The sequence below is a fragment of the Balaenoptera borealis genome (assembly GCF_965194805.1).
Source record: "Balaenoptera borealis genome assembly, chromosome: 13".
Lineage (NCBI taxonomy): Eukaryota > Metazoa > Chordata > Mammalia > Artiodactyla > Balaenopteridae > Balaenoptera > Balaenoptera borealis.
The window spans coordinates 59,562,815-59,582,242 of NC_138870.1; the positions used below are offsets into that span (position 1 = coordinate 59,562,815).

Here is a 19,428-nt window from a genome sequence, read left to right on the forward strand (position 1 = left end):
TCACTAATGTATATTAATCACTTAACACTTGGTGTTTCCTAGGTTTTGAATTCTGAATACTCAAGAGTACCTCTTTATTGATCCCACGAGAAGGCCAGACTTCACTGGATTCATTTCCTCTTATAATCCTATTTTGGTAGGTAGGTTTATTTTTGTGGTTCACCCTTTCACTGAAGGCCTAGTGCTTGCAGGTGTTCACTTCATGGAAGGTCTCAGTTCCAAGTCCTGGTTCCTGCAAGCCCAAGGCTTTGTCTCCAGTTCTTATATTGTCATTAAAACACAAGTAACCTGTAATTCTCTGGTTTTATGCCTTTTATTCAATTTTTGACTGATTTACCTTTTTCCTCCCAAGCTCTGCTATGCATGCTGTATCATATTTCGCCCAGTATGACTGGTTTTTCAGATTATCTAGTCTGCCGTATTACATAAGTTCTATGTATGTATGTATGGGTGTATATATACAGAGAGTACACCTTTAAAACTTGAAGAATTTTTTCCTACCTTGAAGGTAAATTGTCACAGATATTAAACAACTGTGCAGGAATTGTCAGTAGTTTATTATGTTGACAGATTGATAGTGGGTGAAACACCTGAGAATATTAGGGGTTATTTTTATTATGCCACCTCAGGCTTTCATATAAGATTCATAGAAATGCATTTATTTAGTAAGCATATAGTTAATGTAGTATAAAACTTCATCTACTGGCCAAAAAATGTACTTTTTTTCCAGGATAAATTTCAGAAAAAGATCCTTTATCTAGTGCAGCAAAAATGGAAGAAAACAACAAACTTTAAAAAACTTTAAATTGCTGTTTGTGAGCCTGAATTTTCTTGATTAGCAGCAGGGTTATAGTATAATCAAAGGTTATGACTCACCAAAGCAGTATAAAGGAAAGTTCAGTTTTCTTAAATTCTGATTGTCGTGGTGAGGCCCTGTTATAGTAATTTTGACAAGAAAATAATCACAAATGCTGACTAAAATCAGACTGGAAATTATCTCAATAAGATGCCATGAGATGCTAAAAAAAAAAAAACATGCCATGAAATGTAAGCAGTGCCTAGGAAAGCACCCTTTGGGAATTACACAACTTTATTTTTATGATGCAAAATACAGAATGTGTATTGTGTAAGCTAGATCCTTAGAAAAGATTACTAGTATGGATGTGGAATCTAATTTTGTCTCTTTCTTGAATTTCTTTTTATGAAAATATTGAGAAAGTTGCTTGGTTTTTGTTAACTTCAAATCTTTCTTCAAATCTCACTTTCTCAGTGAGGCTTCTCCCACCCACCCCGTGTAACCCTGCAGCTTGCTCTTCTCCTCTTACTCCTTCTTACAGCTCAGACACTCAGTCCCCTTATGCTGCTCTACCTTTTTGTCCTACAGCATTTTTCCCTTCTAATATGCTATATTTTTATGAAATTATGTTTGTTGTTTTTTGTCTGTATCTCCCCAACTAGAAAGTTAAAATCTACCAAGGGCAGGAATCTTTGTGTTTGTTCACTAATATATTGCCAGCAACTAAAATAGTATCTCACTTAGTAGGGGCTCAAAAATTGCTTGGGATGTAAATGAACAATTTTTTATTTCCCTGCCTATAAATCAGAGTGATAATTCATGGCCCCTCATTTCCTTACAGAGATACATGGGTACAAATGTGATCCATGTATGCCAAGTACATTGATTTAACTGAAAGAAAGTCGTCATTCATAGAACACCAATATCCATTTTTTTGGAAGCATAAAGTGGCCTAGCCTTTAAATGTCTTAATGTTTCCATCTTAAATCTGTTATTAAGTATATGGCAATTTTCCTTAAACAATCTCTCTTCTATAGCAACAGAAAAAATATAATATTCCATACTTGGGTAAAGGTCATACCTCATTTTTTTCCTTGAGTTTTGTGATCATAACAATCACGGGACTGTCTTCCTGCCAAACCATCTGCCAGAAATCATTCACGGTGTTGATCATGGGGCCCTGCGTGGCGATGAACGCTTTCTCTTTGCCACTGTAGCCCTAGTTTGAGAAAGGAGACAAAAATGTTGGCTTTGAAGTTCATGCCTTACACTGAAAGTTTAGGTGAAAGATCTTCAAAACAAAATAGCTCTGATAATCCAAAAGCAACACAGACTTCTGCAGCTTTATTGATTCTAGCACCACAATTCTTGGGGTTGTTCTCCCAGCAAGTCAGGCACAGCATACGGTACTGAGGTTTATAAAGCTCAATCCTCCCCAGAGCACCTCAGAGGGAGCACTATAGCCACAGACACAGGAAAGGAAGACTTACTATAAATGACCCACTACCAATGTTGATTATGACCAAGCATGCAGGAAAAAAAAAAAAAAAGCAACAAACTTGCTAGTAACCAACTTAAATAAAAATTAATCTATTCTGAGGAAAAAGAATAAAATAAAACTAACAATTCCAAATAGTAAATTGACATGCTCATCAGAAAGAAATTTAGATTTATTTACTTACCCTAATATAATTAGCATTAATGTAGGTGCTCAAAGAATTAGTTACATTTTTTGGTCTTAAACATACTCTGCTGAGGGGATCTAATGAAGAAAACAAGAAAGACTGTGTTAACCAGATTTACTCTTTTAAGTTTCTTAGAACACCAATAACCAGTACATAGCACACTTATATACTGACCATCTGGCATGTGTAAATGTTTTTTGTTGGTATGGTAACATCTTTATTGGAGTATAATTGCTTTACAGTGGTGTGTTAGTTTCTGCTGTATATTTGCAAACGAAGCAACTGACAAACGATTAATCTCCAAAATATGTGTGTCTGTCTCTTGATCCGTGTTTACTGAGGGACATTTGAGACCATCTTGACCCCTTGTCCTGACACAGATCTCGTCCATAAGCCCCAGATGATGAGTTTCTACTTTACGCCATTTTTGGTGGGTTTCTGATTCTTGACCCCATTTCTCATTTATGCTCCTTTTCTTATTCTTTGCATTTGGAATTTGCACCATATGCCCCTACTCAAGTCTCTCTTCTGTCCTCCGCAACAGCAAACACTTGGTCCAGTCCAAATCTCCTCTCACTACTTGGAAGAAGCTGTCTTTAGTTACCATGTGTTTGTTCACTGACATCACAAATATCTGATATCGGATAGATTATTATAGTATCAAATTCTAAAATCACTTTCCATCAAGAAGAGTTGAAAGGCTCTTTGTGAACCACGGTAGTGATTTTTACCAACATTTACGTAAATAATCCCTTTACGATTTCTTTAACCCGGTTATACTCTGAGCCTCTTGAAGGCCAGGGTGGGGATTTTTCATGATCTGTATAAGACCTGGTGTCTAGCACAGTGCTTATATATATGTAATAGACATTCAGTAAATGTCTATTGCATTGATTTAAATGGCCCCTTCCATTTTTTAAGAAGTCAGTTCTATGCATTCCTCTCTAGCAATTGTTCCGTTGCTCCTCTTCTCCCGACAGGTAAAGTCTGAGTGTGTGTTTTGCCCACCTCCTCATCTACACTTCATTCCTTCTTACGTACACTCCAATCTATCCTAACCCTAGTCTTATGCAGACACTGCTCTTGCCGCTGCTGACACTTTTGCTACTAAACCCAATGAGCCCATGGTGGTATTTACTTTTTCATGTCCTCTGTGTAGAATTAAAAAACTGTAGATCATATGTCTTTTTATGGAGTTTTCTCTTCCCTTGGATGCTGCCTCACAGCATTCTGGGTTTCCTGCTACCTATTCGATGGTCTCTTTTCAATCTTCTGCTTATTTCTTCTGTCTCCTTTAGTTTATTTTTATACATATTTATTTATTTATTGGCTGCACTGCACGGCATGTGGGATCTTAGTTCCCCAACCAGGGATCGAACCCGTGTCCCCTACAGTGGAAGCGTGGAGTCCTAACCACTGGACCACCAGGGAAGTCCCTCGTCTGCCTCCTTTAATGTTGCTGATTCTAGGATTCAACTTGACCCTCTTCTATGCTCACTTGACACTGCCTTGTTGGGTGATTGACTCATCCCCATGACTTTGTACCCATATCCTGGAGACTCCCAAATATATATCTTACACCAGACTACTCTCCTCACTTATAGACCACATTTTTAAATTTTTCATTTCCTTCTGGATATACTACAGCTTTGTGAAACTCCACATGATCATGTGCTCCTGATAGCCCTGCGTTATTCTATGCTGGGTGTGCTACCACAGCTCCTGAGTCCATGTTTGAAAACTAGTTGGACTTGACCCTCCATATTCACGTTCTGTCCGTTCTGTTTCCTGAAACTCACTAGGATTTATCTTGCCTCCCTCTTCCCAAGGCTTTCTTCTTAGGCTAAGACCTGAGCATCCCATCTGGTCTAACTGTCTTCAATCTTGTTCTTTATGCATCCATCCTTCTCATAGCTGGCAAGGCGGTCTCTGTAAAATAAAATCTGATCACATCATTCCCTTGCTTAAATGCCATCCATGGTTCCTAATTGTCCACAGCAGTATTTCCCAAACTGTTATCTGTAAATCATTTCTTTTATAACATATAGAATTAGGTCATATAACTTGTAAATTAGATCATCCTTAAAAAGGGGGTTCAGTAATCAAATAAATATGGAAAACACTGAATTCAACAAACTTGAACAACAATCTTTTCACTGCAGAATTTCTCAGGGCCTATATTATGCTAATATACTCTGTGAATTTCCAAGAAGGTATTATTTATAAACTTATTTGTCCACTGCATTCATTTTATTACGAATACTTATTGACAATTCGACAGTCCAGAGCAGCATTGCCCAATAGAACTTGCTGTGATAATGGAAATGTTCCTTATCTGTGTTGCCCAAAATTGGGACCACTAGCCATGTTGGCTATTGAGCACTTGAAATGTGGCTAGTACAAACTGAGGAACTAAAGTTTTAATTTTATTTAATTTTAATTCATTTAAATTTACTTAGCCATATGTGGCTACTGGCTGCTCTACTGGACAGTGCAGATCTAGGGGATGAAATCTCCTTAGTGGGTCCAACAAGTCTTTATCTTTTCCCACAGCCTTATCAATAATCACTTTTCTACGTGTACATGCTCTAGTCATATGGGCCCAGGGAAATCTCTCAAATACTCCACGTTCTTGCAGATTCTATGCTTTTGCATGTATTGTTTCCCTGCTGTCTCTGCATGGTAAAGTCTTCCTCATTTTTCAGGGCTCAGTTCAAGAAATACCTCCTTTCTGAAGCCCTCCCTTGTCTTCCTGGTGGAATTAGGCATTCCCTTCTTTGCTCAGGCTGCCTGAGTTTTATTTTAGTATTTAACATCTTGTATTGTAAGTGCTTAAATGTTTGCTTGCCCTCAATGGTTTGTGATGAGCCCCTTGAGAGCAAGGGCTGTCTTTAATTAACGTTTGTATCCTTTGTGATTTCTATTTGGTATGTGGCTCAGAGAGTGTTTAATATCAGAATTAATTTCAATCAGAAAGAGTTAAAACAATGCTTTTTTCAATTTTTTTCTTTTCATAGCAAAGGGGACAGGAAAACTTCCATTACTTTTCAGTATCCACTGATTATTAAAAGTTTCCACAAACGCCCTTAACCACTCAGACTTGAAAAGAGGCCCACTTCCTTCAGTTTTTATAATGCCTACGATATATATATGATTTACTGGGAACTCAACCCAAAAATTGCTTAGAAACAGGTGTCCTGTCAAGCTTAATTAAGTTTATGTTGAAAATTGGTAATTTATAGTATTTTCAAGTATTTAGAGATTTCCAAATATTAAAACAAAAACAAGAATACAACATATGATGGAGTAGGGGAAAATTAATTAGGTTCCAACCAAAGCCTTTTTAGTGTTGTTTAGTCTAATAAAAATGTCAAGGATTAAAAAAACAAAATTTTGTCATCAGCATCATTTGTTATTATTTTTGCCTTTATTGTTATAATTTTATTCATCTGATGCATTTTAAGTCTACATATTAGTCAAATTCACTATGATAACTTTTTTCAGAATTGGTATTTCTGAATTATATGTTAAATGCTTAGCATACCATTTATGATTCATCTGGGCAGTATCAATAATAATTACAAATATTACATTGAGCACTGATCACTTTTCCTCCCTGTCTTCTGCTCTTCCCTTTTTATTCAGTATTTCCTTCTTTCCTTCCTTTGCTTTCTTCCTCTTTCATTCTTTTTTCCCCTCCCTTCCTCCTTAGATCCCTTTCCTCCCTTCCTCCCTCCCTTCTTTCCCTTCCTCTCCTCTACCTTCTTCCCTCCTTCTTATTTCTTTTTTCCTCTCAACAAATTATTGAACACATAAAGTTTTGGTGTATAGAACACATGAAATTTCCCCACTTTGATCTCTTTAAAATACCCTCTGGCAATCTTAAGTCTTCTTTTTAACAGACAAAATGGTACCGGGATCCTTATATTTTGATTGGAATCATATCAGATTTTGTCAAAGGTTATACTGGGTTGAAGATTTCCTCTCCAGGAAGACATGTGTTTAAGGTTTGAAGTCAGAGAAGAAGCTATTAGATGAGGGAAAAGTGTATCGCTCCCAGTGATGGGCAAAGGCAGGAATGAGAGGAATTAGGATAGTTTTCAGAGATGAATTTAAGATAAGTGGGAAATGGAAGGAAAGCAGGGACTGGCCATACCTTCAAGGTGATTGGGAATCATCTTCAAATTTGTTGGAAGAGAGAGAAGACTCTAGGCCTGCATTGTCCATTACGGTAGCCACTAGCCACATGTAGGTAAATTTAAGTTAATTAAAATACAATAAAATTTAAAAGTCAGTTCCTTGGGTGCACTAGCTATACTTCAGGTGCTCATTGCCACATGCAGCTAATGGCTATCACATTGGAGATACAGAATATTTCCATCATTGTAGAGAGTTTTAGTGGACAGTGCTGAATTTGGCAATGCAGTGATAGATTATGTGAAATTCACTTTTTAACATGCATGTGAACATTATAAGAGAAAACAGGGCTCTTCAATACTGTTTTTGAAACTGTAAACGTTTCTCTCCAAGGTTAGTGTTCTTATTTTCTGGAATTGTTTCTGGGGTTAATGATGGATTCAGTTAGGTAGAGAAGGAAAGGAGAAACTAACATTAGCTGCGGGTTTACTATTAGTTGGAACTTTCCTAGCCATTTTTCATATATTTATTTGATTCTTTCAATAGCCTTACAGGGTAGTATTACTATTACTATTTTTAGGGACAAAGAAAGGATGGCACAGAAAGATTAAGTAGCTTGCCATAAATTGTAAATGTTTTCGCCAGGATAGGAAATCAAGTCTAAACTCCAATATTTTGCTGAGTCACACAACTCGTTGCTTTAATGAGTGGTTCACTTATTTGCATATTTACTCTGTTCTCGGCACTTTATATAGTGAAACGGAAAACATAATGTGAGTAGGAAACATTACTAGACTTTAAATTTTTAAATATAAAATGATGGTCAGAGTAAATAGGGTTTTTAAATTTGATTTATATTGTTTTATAGTTGTATAAATAAATTGGCTGCATGGAAAAAAATATACATAAAATTTCTTGTTATACTTCTTTGTTGTACAAATAATTTCACATTGATATATGATCAGTTTTTTCCCATTGCTCTTGTGTTTAGGACATAGATAAATTTTTATCACAAATATTTGTTTATATTGTAAAGTAATTTGATATAAACTTGACCTAAGCACTTTAATCTACCACTTAGGAATGTTCTGAGCCAGGCTGACACTGCCCTTAGAAAAAAAGCTACAATTTAATTGGTTCTTGGCCATCCATATTTCTGCGCAAAATATCCTCCAAATTATACAACCTCACTAATATGTACAAGCTGGAAGCTTTTAAACTTGAGAGTTTATTGTAGGTTAAAACAATAAAAACAATTATAATATTTAAAATATTAATCATTTTAAGATTATTATTTTATGTGATGTTTCAAATTTACCCCATATTACAGTCTAAAATAAACCATAAAGAGCAGCTTTTCATATTCATTCCAGTCTTTTCTGACGATTTTCCAGCCAATGATGTGGCTTGTCCAAGCTATATTTACTAGATTATATTCTGTGCAACAGGGGGTGGGTGGGGTATTCAGGCTACAGACATTTTCAACAGAAAATCTGTCATTTGCAACATCAGTTGTCAGCACAGGTGCCCTGGTTCAAGCGACCCACCCAGTTCTGGGAATGGAAAAGCTGACACAGGACTGTGAAGCAGTTGTCTGATAGCATCTGGCAGGAAACAGAGAAGGCTGAACTTTAAAATAGTCCTAATAATTTCCAAATCCTTCTGAGATTAGGTGGTTAAGTATAATACTTACAATACATGTATATGCCCTAATTACTTATGTTTGGTAAATTTTAGATGAAAAGTCCTGAGAGAGAGAGTCGGGGGGCGGGGCGGAGAGAGAAACAGAGAGACAGAGAGACAGAGAGACCAGTTGTAACACACAGCACTTTCATCCCCTTCAGCCAATTATAGTTATAAAATATCTTTCAACAGTGACTATATCTTAGGTAAATAGGTTTAACTATACAGACCAATTAAAAATATGTTACAGTGGAGTAACTATTACAATGTGTTTCCAACTCCAACAGAAGGGGAAGACCAAGAATACTATTAACAGTAATTCTTGCTCTATTACTATAAATATGAAGAATTTGGTGTTTTATGAGTGAATTAATGAACTGAATTATGAAGACTCTACTATTTCAATGTCAATACTCTGAAACAAATATTCGTGGCTCCATCTTTCCAGAGCTATTGCCTTGAGACGTTTATGGATTTTTGCCAAAATCCCAACTATATCTGTTTGTTTAGTGATTGACAATATTGTTTCTTCTCCAAAGTATTTTTGCCTTTCTATGCAGAATTAATTACTCAGTTCTCCTACACCGGTTAGGCAAGATCTCTATTCAGGCTCTTACATTGAACATAATTACTCGTTTACATGTCTCCCTTCTGGTCTGTGACCTCCTTGATCTTATATGCTGCTCCTTATTCCTTACTGGTTCCGGGCATCTAGCTCACTGCTTGACAGCGATAAATTTCATGGAGTTAAATTTAGTTTTAACATAGTCTAAACAGTGTTTCTCAAAGTGTGGTCCTGCGATCACCTGTATCAGAATCACCTGGGTGTTTGCTAGAAGTACAGATTCCTGGGCCCAACAGAACCCACTTAAACAGAATCCCCAGGGTAGGGCACAGGACTGGATTTTTAACAAGGACTCTAGGTGATTGTTATGCACGATGAAATCTTTTGGTAACAGCTTTTTTGAGATATAATTCATATACCATACAATTCACTCATTTAAAATGTGCCATCACATAATTTATTTTTATTTGTTTAATCCACAGAGTTGTGCAACTATCAGTGGTGGAAAGCATGGGGGCAGATGTGTTTGGATTTGAATCTTGCTTCTTTAATATCTATAAGCCTCACTTTCCTCCTCTGTAAGAAAGGAACAATAATATCTTTCTGAGTTATGATGAGAATAGCTAACATTGAGCACTTTATCATGTGCAAAGCACTGGGCTCGGCAACAACCCTGTGAGGTGGCAACTACTACTCCCATTCCACAGATGGAGTTAAGGAATTTACCCACGGCCATACAGTAAGTGGTGCAGCTGGATATGAACCCCAGCAGATTGGCTCTGGAGGCAGCCCTATAGCTACTAGACTCCTCTGTAAGGATCCAAGATAGTATATAGAATGTTTCTAGCAAGGATGACATTTTAATTATCTCCCAAATAAACTCATACCCTTTAGTAGTCATTTCTCATGCCTCTCACCACTAGGCAACAACTGTAGTTTCTATCTCTACAGATTTGCCTAACTGGACACTTCATATAAATGGCATTATGCAGTATGAGTTCATTTGTGATGGCTTCTTTCACTTAGCATAATGTGTTCAAGGTTCATCCATGTCGTAGCATGCATCAGTACATTACTTTTTTAAATAATTAATTAATTAATTAATTTTATTTATTTTTTGGCCACGTTGGGTCTTCATTGCTGCACGCGGGCTTTCTCTAGTTATGGCAACTGGGTCTACTCTTCGTTGTGGTGCGCGGGCTTCTCTTTGCGGTGGCTTCTCTTGTTGTGGAGCACGGGCTCTAGGCACTTGGGCTTCAGTAGTTGTGGCACGAGGGCTCAGTATTTGTGGCTCTAGAGTGCAGGCTCAGTAGTTGTGGCACACGGGCTTAGTTGCTCCGCGGTGTGTGAGATCTTCCCGGACCAGGGCTCGAACCCGTGTCCTCTGCATTGGCAGGAGGATTCTTTTTTTTTTTTTTTTAGCATCTTTATTGGAGTATAATTGCTTTACAATGGTGTGTTCGTTTCTGCTTTATAACAAAGTGAATCGGCTATACATATACATATATCCCCATATCCCCTCCTTCTTGCGTCTCCCTCCCACGCCCCCATCCCACCCCTCTAGGTGGTCACAAAGCACCGAGCTGATCTCCCTGTGCTATGCGGCTACTTCTCACTAGCTATCTATTTTACATTTGGTAGTGTATATATGTCCGTGCCACTCTCTCACTTCGTCCCAGCTTACCCTTCCCCCTCCCCATGTCCTCAAGTCCATTCTCTACATCTGCGTCTTTATTCCTGTGGCAGGTGGATTCTTAACCACTGTGCCACCAGGGAAGTCCGGTACCTCATTATTTTTTATTGCTGAATAATATTATGTTGTGTGAATATACTACATTTTATTTATCCATTCATCAGTTGATGGATATTGTGGTTATTTCTACTCTTTGGGCTATTACAGATAATACTGTTACAAATATTTGTGTACAGCTTTTGTGTGGATACATGTTTTTATTTCTCTTGTGCATATACGTAGGAGTAGAAAGTCTGAGTCATATAGTAACTTTAGATTTTACCTTTTGAGGAACTACCAGACTGTTTCCTCAGTAGCTGTACCATATTACATCCCTACCATCAAAGTATGAAGGTTCCAATTTCTCTACATCCTTGCCAACACTTTCTATTGTCTTTTTTATTATAATCACGTGGTTATGAAGTGTTACCTCACTGTGGTTTTGATTTCCCTGATGCCTAATTGTGTTGAGTATCTTTTCATATGCTCATTGGCCATTTATATATCTTTTATGGAGAAATGTCTATTCAAGTCCCTTGCTTACTTTAAAATTGGGCTATTTGTCTTTTTATAATTGAGTTATATATTGGGCTTCCCTGGTGGCGCAGTGGTTGAGAATCTGCCTGCCAATGCAGGGTACACGGGTTCGAGCCCTGGTCTGGGAGGATCCCACATGCCGTGGAGCAGCTGGGCCCGTGAGCCACAATTACTGAGCCTGCGCGTCTGGAGCCTGTGCTCCGCAACAAGAGAGGCCACGATAGTGAGAGGCCCGCGCACCGCGATGAAGAGTGGCCCCTGCTTGCCCCAACTAGAAGAAAGCCCTTGCACAGAAACGAAGACCCAACACAGCCATTAAAAAAAAAAAAAAAAGAGTTCTTTATATATTATAGATACAAGTCTTTTATTAGATGTATAATTTATAAATATTTTCTCCCATTTTGTGTCATTGTCATCTTTTTAGTTTCTTGATGGTGTCCTTCAAGCACAAAACTTTGAAATTTTCTTCAAGTTCAATTTACCTATTTTTTTCTTTTGTTGCTTATACTTTTGGTTTCATATCTAAGAAATCATTGACTAATTCAAGGTCATGAGATTTACATCTGTTTTATGTGAAAAGTTTTATAGTTTTAGTTCTTACAGTTAGGCCTCTGATCCATTTTGAATTAATTTTTGTATGCTGTGTGGGGCAGGGTCCAACTTCAGTTTTTTTGCATGTGGCTACCCAGTTGTTTCAGCATCACTTACTGAAAAGACTAGCCTTTCCCCACTGAATTGTTTGACACCCTTAGTGAAAGTCAATTGACCATAATGTGTGCCACAGTAAAGTTTTAGAACCATGTGTCTACTGAAATTATGAGCAGACCATTATAATAAGAGTAATACAAGATAAAGTTATTAATCTTAGACCACTTTAATGATTATTAGTCTTTTTTTTTTTTTGGCCGCGCCACTTGCGGGATCTTAGTTCTCTGACCAGGGATTGAACCCGGGCCCTGGCAGTGAAAGCGCAGAGTCCTAACCACTGGACCGCCAGGGAATTCCACTTAAACGATTATTAGTCTTGAGATGTGTTTGCAATTCCAAATTTGGTGTGTATATGGAAGTTGTGAGGATGGGAAATGGTGAGGTAGGGGTGGATGTGGAAGGCTTGCGCTTTACAACAAAAACTATTTAATTCAAGAAACTTACTTGGCAAAATGGTCTTATAGCGGTTTTTAGTTCCATGACATGGAATGTCAATTTCTTTGGGATCCACAAAGTTCATTGGTATTTCCTGCAAAAATAAATGATATCAAATACTGTATTTAATGCTGTCACAAAGAAAATCTTCACGGGGGGCCATCTGATCCAGAGCTCTACTGGACTTCAAAGTCATTTATGAAACAACAGACTACCACCTCTGGTTGACCAACACCCTTCCCTTCATAAACACATCAGCTGCACCCTGACAAGCTGACTCCAAGAAACGGCTTTGTGTGTTAGAAAGTATTATTTGATATGTAGTTCTTAAAGAGACATAGAAAACTTTGGTTAGGTTTTAAGAATCCTGTTCTGACATAATTGCTGGAAATACATAAACAGGCAGCTGAAAAACTGCTTTTTCTTAAACAATGTATTCAGATTTCTTCCTATCTTTGTGTAGATTCAGTACCAAAAATTTTATTATGATAGATTCTCTTTTAACATTAATTGTGACTCTTTTAGGATTATGAAAACCTTCCTCCCCAAATGGTAAATATAAAGGGCATTTTTGCTGATTTAAGTGATGACGATATGATGCATTTTTTTGGATTAAAAAATGGTTTATAATTGTACTGTTCCATTTGTGGTTGTAAATGCAACATTTGTAGTGAAGGGCATTTAGGCACTGTCCTCTTGCACTTAACAAGAATACAAATATTTTTATTAAGTCAGAATATATGTCAAATGATGGAGGAGGGAACAATTAAAGCAGAAGTCGCTCTGTGTGTTAGACAGAAAAGGTGGGCGTCTGATGCTGACTGGGACAAAGGAAACAAAAAGTCAACATTTTCAAAAGGGTCTAAACAAATATTTAAGGAGTTGATTATACAAAATAGTATGTTCTCTAACTTAAAATTCTACAAAGGATTGCTTAGATAAGGTCAATGTGCATTAAAATATCTTTTGTCCCTAGATCACATAAAATAATATTTTTGTTATCTACACTTTCTCCTACAGAAAATAGAACTTGACAGCTTAATATTCATTGAAATGAAAGAAATTATCTATAAATTTATTTAAATTGTCCTTGTTTTCAGTCAATCTGAAAATTCAAGAAAAGCCTGACTACACTGAATTTAAGACTCGGTCCATTGAGAGGAGTAGCTTACTTTTAAAATATTGTTTCCTAAGCTTGCATTATTTTAGGTATTTACGATATTTATTCCTACTCTCTGCTCCAACTAAATGTTGTAAGTTCTCAGTTCCAAGTTACCAAAATAAGCAAAATTGTTGAATGTTCAATAGAAACCACATGTTCATGCTTGGTAATCTCCAACAAGTTAGTCTGTTTTAGCAAAACCGTGAATATCTTTATTCCTCTCCGATCTTTCCTGTTTTCTGACACACACTGACAATTTGTCATCTTCCAGCATTATCTCTCTCCTCGGCATTCCTTGTTGGCCTCATCTCTCAGGGAAGTAGACTGTGTTAAGGGCTTATCTAATAGAACAAAGAGCTATCTGTGGTTGTAGAAAAGAATACTAGGTGTACCTTTGGCCACTTCTGTGATCACTGACTGGTTCTTTTATTCCTCCCAGGTCTCACTTTTCTCATACATAAGAGATGACATGCTATGAAGTCTAATTTTTAAAACGACATGCTTGTATTTTAATAATAGTTGATGAAGCTGATAGATCTAACCTATTGTTGTCTCTTTCGTCATTAGGGTGGTTGCAAACACCTGAACTGACCCTAAAGTCATCAACTTATTATACCCAACAGCTATGGCTTAAATGTACAACTGCTTTAAGATGCAAGGGGTTCTGTAAAATGGATATTCCCCTTGGGCAACAATTAGACCTAAGAAGGTCTAATCTGTCTCCATGCTCTCTGGATTGAAACGTGTGTTCATGCATTATCACCAGCGACACTGATGGGTCAGTATCATTTTTAGCTGAATGAAACTCACCATCATTTTTAGCCCACATTGGGTCTTCCTCTTGTGTTCCTTATTTCATTAAATGACAATACATGCACCCTGTTGCTCAAGTCTAAAAATTGGGGTGTCATCCCTGACTTTTTCTGGCTGCCTTAGCTTATTAAGCCCACTTCTTGTAGGTGCCTGTAGACCCTCCCAAATTTTCACTGCTACTATTTTAGTTTTGACCACCATCACAGCTCCACAGGATTATCTCTAGAATCTCCAAAATACCTCTTTCTAATGCTGACTCTACTGCAGATAGTGATCTTTTTAAAACACAAGGTAAGTACAAACCCTTAAATATGTATTAAGACTTGGGTTTCTTTTATATCTGAAACTCAATTTCTGTCACTTCCCACCTTAATTTCAATGCTCCTGTCGAACTGCACAATTTAATTTCCCGAGCAGTGACAGCAAGGCTGTTCCTTCATCCTGGAATGCTCAGCTCCTTCTTGCCACTTTGCCTGGCCAGCCCTTATATACTCTGCCTCAATTCACATTCTAGTTTGAACACTTACCAATAATTGATGAGATGCAGGGTGGATCTAAGATCCTTGCACTTAACCTTTTGAACTGTGACCATTTTACCGTAAGTTGCCTGAGTGGAAGACAGTGTCATTTTAGAATGTGCCTCTAGTGCCTAGTATATCAAAATACCTACTGAAGAGTGAATCATAAATAGCAGGCTCACCATGAATTCACTTTGGAGTAAATGTGAACTTGCCACGACGTCCCTGAGCTGTGACCTTGTGAGAATACGGCTGGCTGACTGCAGATACTCCATTGCTACCTTCTCCCGTGGGGTTGGTGTGGCCACAAAGGGTTCAACATTCCCCAAGCTACTCATGTCCAGGGTAAGAGATACGTTGGACCCTCGTCTACATTGGAGAAAAATGTTATTAGGTTTAAATACTGCATGAATTATTGTGAGCAGATCAGTTTGTCTTTCTGTACATACATATAATTCAGTGAGAACTATTACAGAAATAAGGACCCAATGTCTTCTTTTATGGTACCATAATTGACTATAGGAACTACTCATAATTTCTTAAGAAACTGACAGTTTTGTTGTTGGAAATAACTCTGAATTGAGAAAATGCACTATAGTTTATTAAGGGGTATAGTTGCTACAGAAATAATAACATGGCTAATAAATTAAGTGAAAAGTTTAGGAAAAGTAAACATAGCATTTGAATTGAGGAATGAGTTGTAACGCAAACCTACCTTATTTATCTGTATATCTGAGAGTCCAGTATATAAATTCTATATCCACCCTAATTCTTCTGACATCCATATACCATACTCATGATTTTATTGAACACAGGAAGCTCATAGGAGAAAAATAATCTTTTTATTTTAGTTCAAATGATTGTCATTGAAATAGAACTTAAAAGTTTAAAATGTATATATTTTTTATAACTTCTGATTTATCCCTAAAAAGATAGCTTTTTCATCCTCCACTTATGTATGTACGTAATGCATATGTAGGTATATGTGTGTAATTGCATATGCATATATGCATTTATTTAATTCTGTGATAAACTTACCAGGGGCCATAAAGACCACAGATCCTCGTACTAAATTACAATTGATTTTTCCTCTGTGATTTCCCTCCTCTTGTTGGGAGGCAAGGTGGTGTTCTTCCAACATATAAAGGCTCCTTGTGTCCTGAAAGAAGGTGTGAGTGCCTCTTACTAGTAATATTGGCTGTGTGGAACCAAGGATTAACTATAAAATAGCATGTGCTGAGGGTCAAAGTCAGAAATTCTACTTAAAGAAATGTTAAATTTACAGGGGCCTGAAGTGAGCATCAGGCGATCAAATATGGTGCCAACTGGCTGGTGCCCCAAGGAAACGGAGAACTGGCAAATACAGGTCAAAACAAATGTGAGTAGAGAGAATACAAGAAGATGCTAGGCCCAGCATATTATTTCCTTTGAATGGTATTTTACATGTATGGAACACTACCTCAGGAAATATTGAAGTGGCTACAGCTTAATTTTAAGAAATGAAAAATTGTTAGAACATACAACAAAAAATCCAGTAAACAAAAACATATCGGTTCTTTCCTCCTATGAATCTGCTTCTGGTTGTAGCTTTGGTGTCATTCTATAGTTTGATGTATAATGTTGTCATCTTTGTTAATTTCTAAATGGTTTGTAATTGTAGTTTTAATTCTTGCTTTAACTCAATGGTAACATAAGTGTTTGCCCATTTATTGTCCTTATTAATGTCTAGTAAGAGTACATGGAAGTCAATGAATGGATTTCTAATTACTGGAATTTCTTGATTCTTTCTTTGAGACAAATACTATAAAAAATGTTCTAAATATTTCATACATACTTTTGCTGGCAGCTGTTTTGGTTATCTATCTATGTATCTATTGACATATATCTCTATATATCATATATAAGCACATATGTACATATAGAGCACCTTATATATTATATTATGATATATTATTAAAGATATTATTCCAATCTATTTTTTTCCTTACTTTTTTCCTACTGGATTTCTCATAGCCTGAGATATGTATGTGATTCTTCCACAGTAACTGTTTTTGTTATTTTTCCTTATCTTTCTAACAGTTTTTACTTTATATATTCAGCCATTACGTTATTTGAAGAGATTCATAATTATATCTTCACTGTAAATTTTATCAATATCAAATACTTTCTCATTAATTTTATGTTTGGCCTCACATTTGACTTTTGCTTCCCAGTTTTATTGAGACCTAATTGACGTACGGCATTGTGCTAAGTTTAAGGTGTTTGACTTACATATATTATAAAATGATTATGCACTAAGTTCAGTTAACATTCATCACCTCATATAGATACCAAAAACAAAGTTTTTTCCTGTGATAAGAACTCTTAGGAACTACTCTCTTAACACTTTCAAATACTGTATACCACATAGCAGTGTTAACCATAGTCATCATGTTGTACATTACATCCCTAGTACATATTTATCTTATAACTGAAAGTTTGTACATTTTGACCACTTTCATCCAATTCATCCTCCCTCCACCCCTCACATCTGACTTAAAAAAAATTAATATTGACATACCTGCTTTTTTTTTTTTCTTGACATGTTCCTGAAAATCTTTTTCTAGTTTCTATTATTATTTTTAACTCTTTTGAATCACTGTACTAGGGATTAGGGGATAGCATTTTGGACACCCCATAAAATATCACCTACCTGGTAAGAGGGATGGTTGCCCTCCACCATGTTTTCTTTTTGGTGGCTGCTGGTGATGACCGACAGGGCTCCTCTCTTTCTGAGTAGGGGGGAAACAGCTGAGGAGGAGCAAAGGGTGGTTCTACTTTCAGGCCAAGAATTTTAATCTATTTTTAATGGGAAAGTGCTTTTTAAAGTTTCTCAATCCAGTTCTTTTGGCCTTTAAATTGCAGAAATTCCTTCCTAATTCTGATAACAGTTTGCCTATTGGTCTTAGATTTTAGTGTATTTGTGAGAATTTGACTTTTGCTGGTTACATAGATGGTTGAGTAAGGAGCTGGGAGAAGCAGCTTAAGGGACTGCTATTCAGATGCCATTTTAAACCACTATTCCATTCAGTCCTTTTTCAGCCCTAAAATACAAAAGTATGTACAAACCTGTGAACTGAGGGATACTCAGTGCTACAATGGTTTAGTAGAAAGTGAGGTCTCTTCCGTCCAGAGTGGTCAGAGCAGATGTATGAATGAGGATGAATTGAGTTGGGTCTTGAAGATAAAAGATACATTTTGAGTAGATGGTTATTTCAGAGAGAGAGTCTGGCAGAAAAAAAAAAAGTGTGGGAGCAGGAAATGGTAAGGCATCTTTGAGAAATCTCATATCAGCAGTTTGAGCTAGAGTTTAGTTGTGTAAAATGTATTTTGGAACCGGGGGGCAGGGTTATGTAGGAGAGTTGAAAGAGAAGCAAGAGTCATAGAGACAAGAGTATAAAAAGCCTGCCTGAATCCAGAAAAGAGAGAATTCAGAGCATCAAGTTATATCAACCTCTGTTTTGGCTTCTCACAGCATACTCTGCCGAAACCCGGAGGATTAAAAGCCTCTGGGATCCCTGTCTAAGGTCTTTTTGATCTTATGAGTAAATTTTCTAAGGATTCTGTGATAAACTGAGAGCCATGGAAGCATTTTCACGCAAGCTGACTTGGTCAGGAAGAACCACTTTTGTTTGTCAAGGGAAGGAAGAAAGGAAACGAATATTATTTATTCAACATCTACTATTTGCCAAGCACTGTTCTAAGCACTTTCACACATGGTATCTCAATCTTCAGAGCAGCTCTCTGAGGTATTATTTTCCCCCATTTCACAGGTGAAGAGATAACTAATAGGAACATGATAGCAGAATAAAGATTCAATCCAAGTTAGAACATAGAACCCAAGCTCTTTCTGCTTTGCCACCCAAAAGCAAGGGTAAGGTGGGTAGATTATGTTAGACTGTGCAGTGCCCTATGTAGAGTTGGGGTCAGTTGTTGGGGGGAAACTTAGGATTACTGAATTATAATGTGGAGACAGTGCAGTATTCAAGGTACAAATTCAATCTTTACAGGCATACTTGTCTGGGCTCAAACCCTGCCTCCTTCATGTCGTTGTGGTGGACCTTTGGTCTGGCTATTTAGACTTGTTACATCTCAATTTCCTCCTCTTTTGTGAAATGAATAATTCAGTGTACCTACTTCAGAGGATTATTACAAGGATTAACCAGATAGTTTAAGTAAACTGCTTTTAAATAAGATGCCTGGCTACTAATAAATTTGGGTCATAATGAATAAAGTCCTATATAACTCTCACCTTCTACTTCTCTAAGAGATCCGTTTTAAGAGATCTTCACAAAAACTCGAAAATTCTTTATACTGAGATTAACGTTTTGAAATCAATGGATAGATTCTATAGCTTGTCAGTAAAGGAAAACACATCCTTCTTGATAACCTCTTTCTCTTAAAATTTCTTTTTATTATGGTAAAGCCATCTTCCCTGAACCCTAAACAATTCCAGAACACTTCACCTCAACACCTCAGACAATGTCTTAAAGTTTAATTATGGAGTCAAACTGGTACAGGCTGTTGACCTTACAGAAAACACTTTCCACAAAACAGCCCTTATCATGAGGGCTCTTCTATCCTGGCCATGAAATATTACCATAGGATGTCATTAGCT

General features: G+C 36.9%; 1 protein-coding gene across 2 annotated transcripts in view; it reads right to left on the reverse strand.

The window, feature by feature from the left end:
• The window catches only part of PTPRR (protein tyrosine phosphatase receptor type R), a 260,447-nt gene that overhangs the window by 31,693 nt on the left and 209,326 nt on the right, over window positions 1-19,428 (reverse strand). Inside the window, exons 7-11 of one of the 2 annotated variants that reach the window (XM_082351633.1) lie at window positions 17,880-17,987; window positions 14,954-15,140; window positions 12,288-12,372; window positions 2,479-2,558; window positions 1,878-2,015 (exon numbers count right to left, since the gene is read on the reverse strand). In XM_082351633.1, coding sequence (XP_082207759.1) covers window positions 1,878-2,015; window positions 2,479-2,558; window positions 12,288-12,372; window positions 14,954-15,140; window positions 17,880-17,987 — 598 coding nt within the window. The remainder of the gene's footprint in view (window positions 1-1,877; window positions 2,016-2,478; window positions 2,559-12,287; window positions 12,373-14,953; window positions 15,141-17,879; window positions 17,988-19,428) is intronic. The other variant, XM_082351634.1, reaches the window with a different exon arrangement.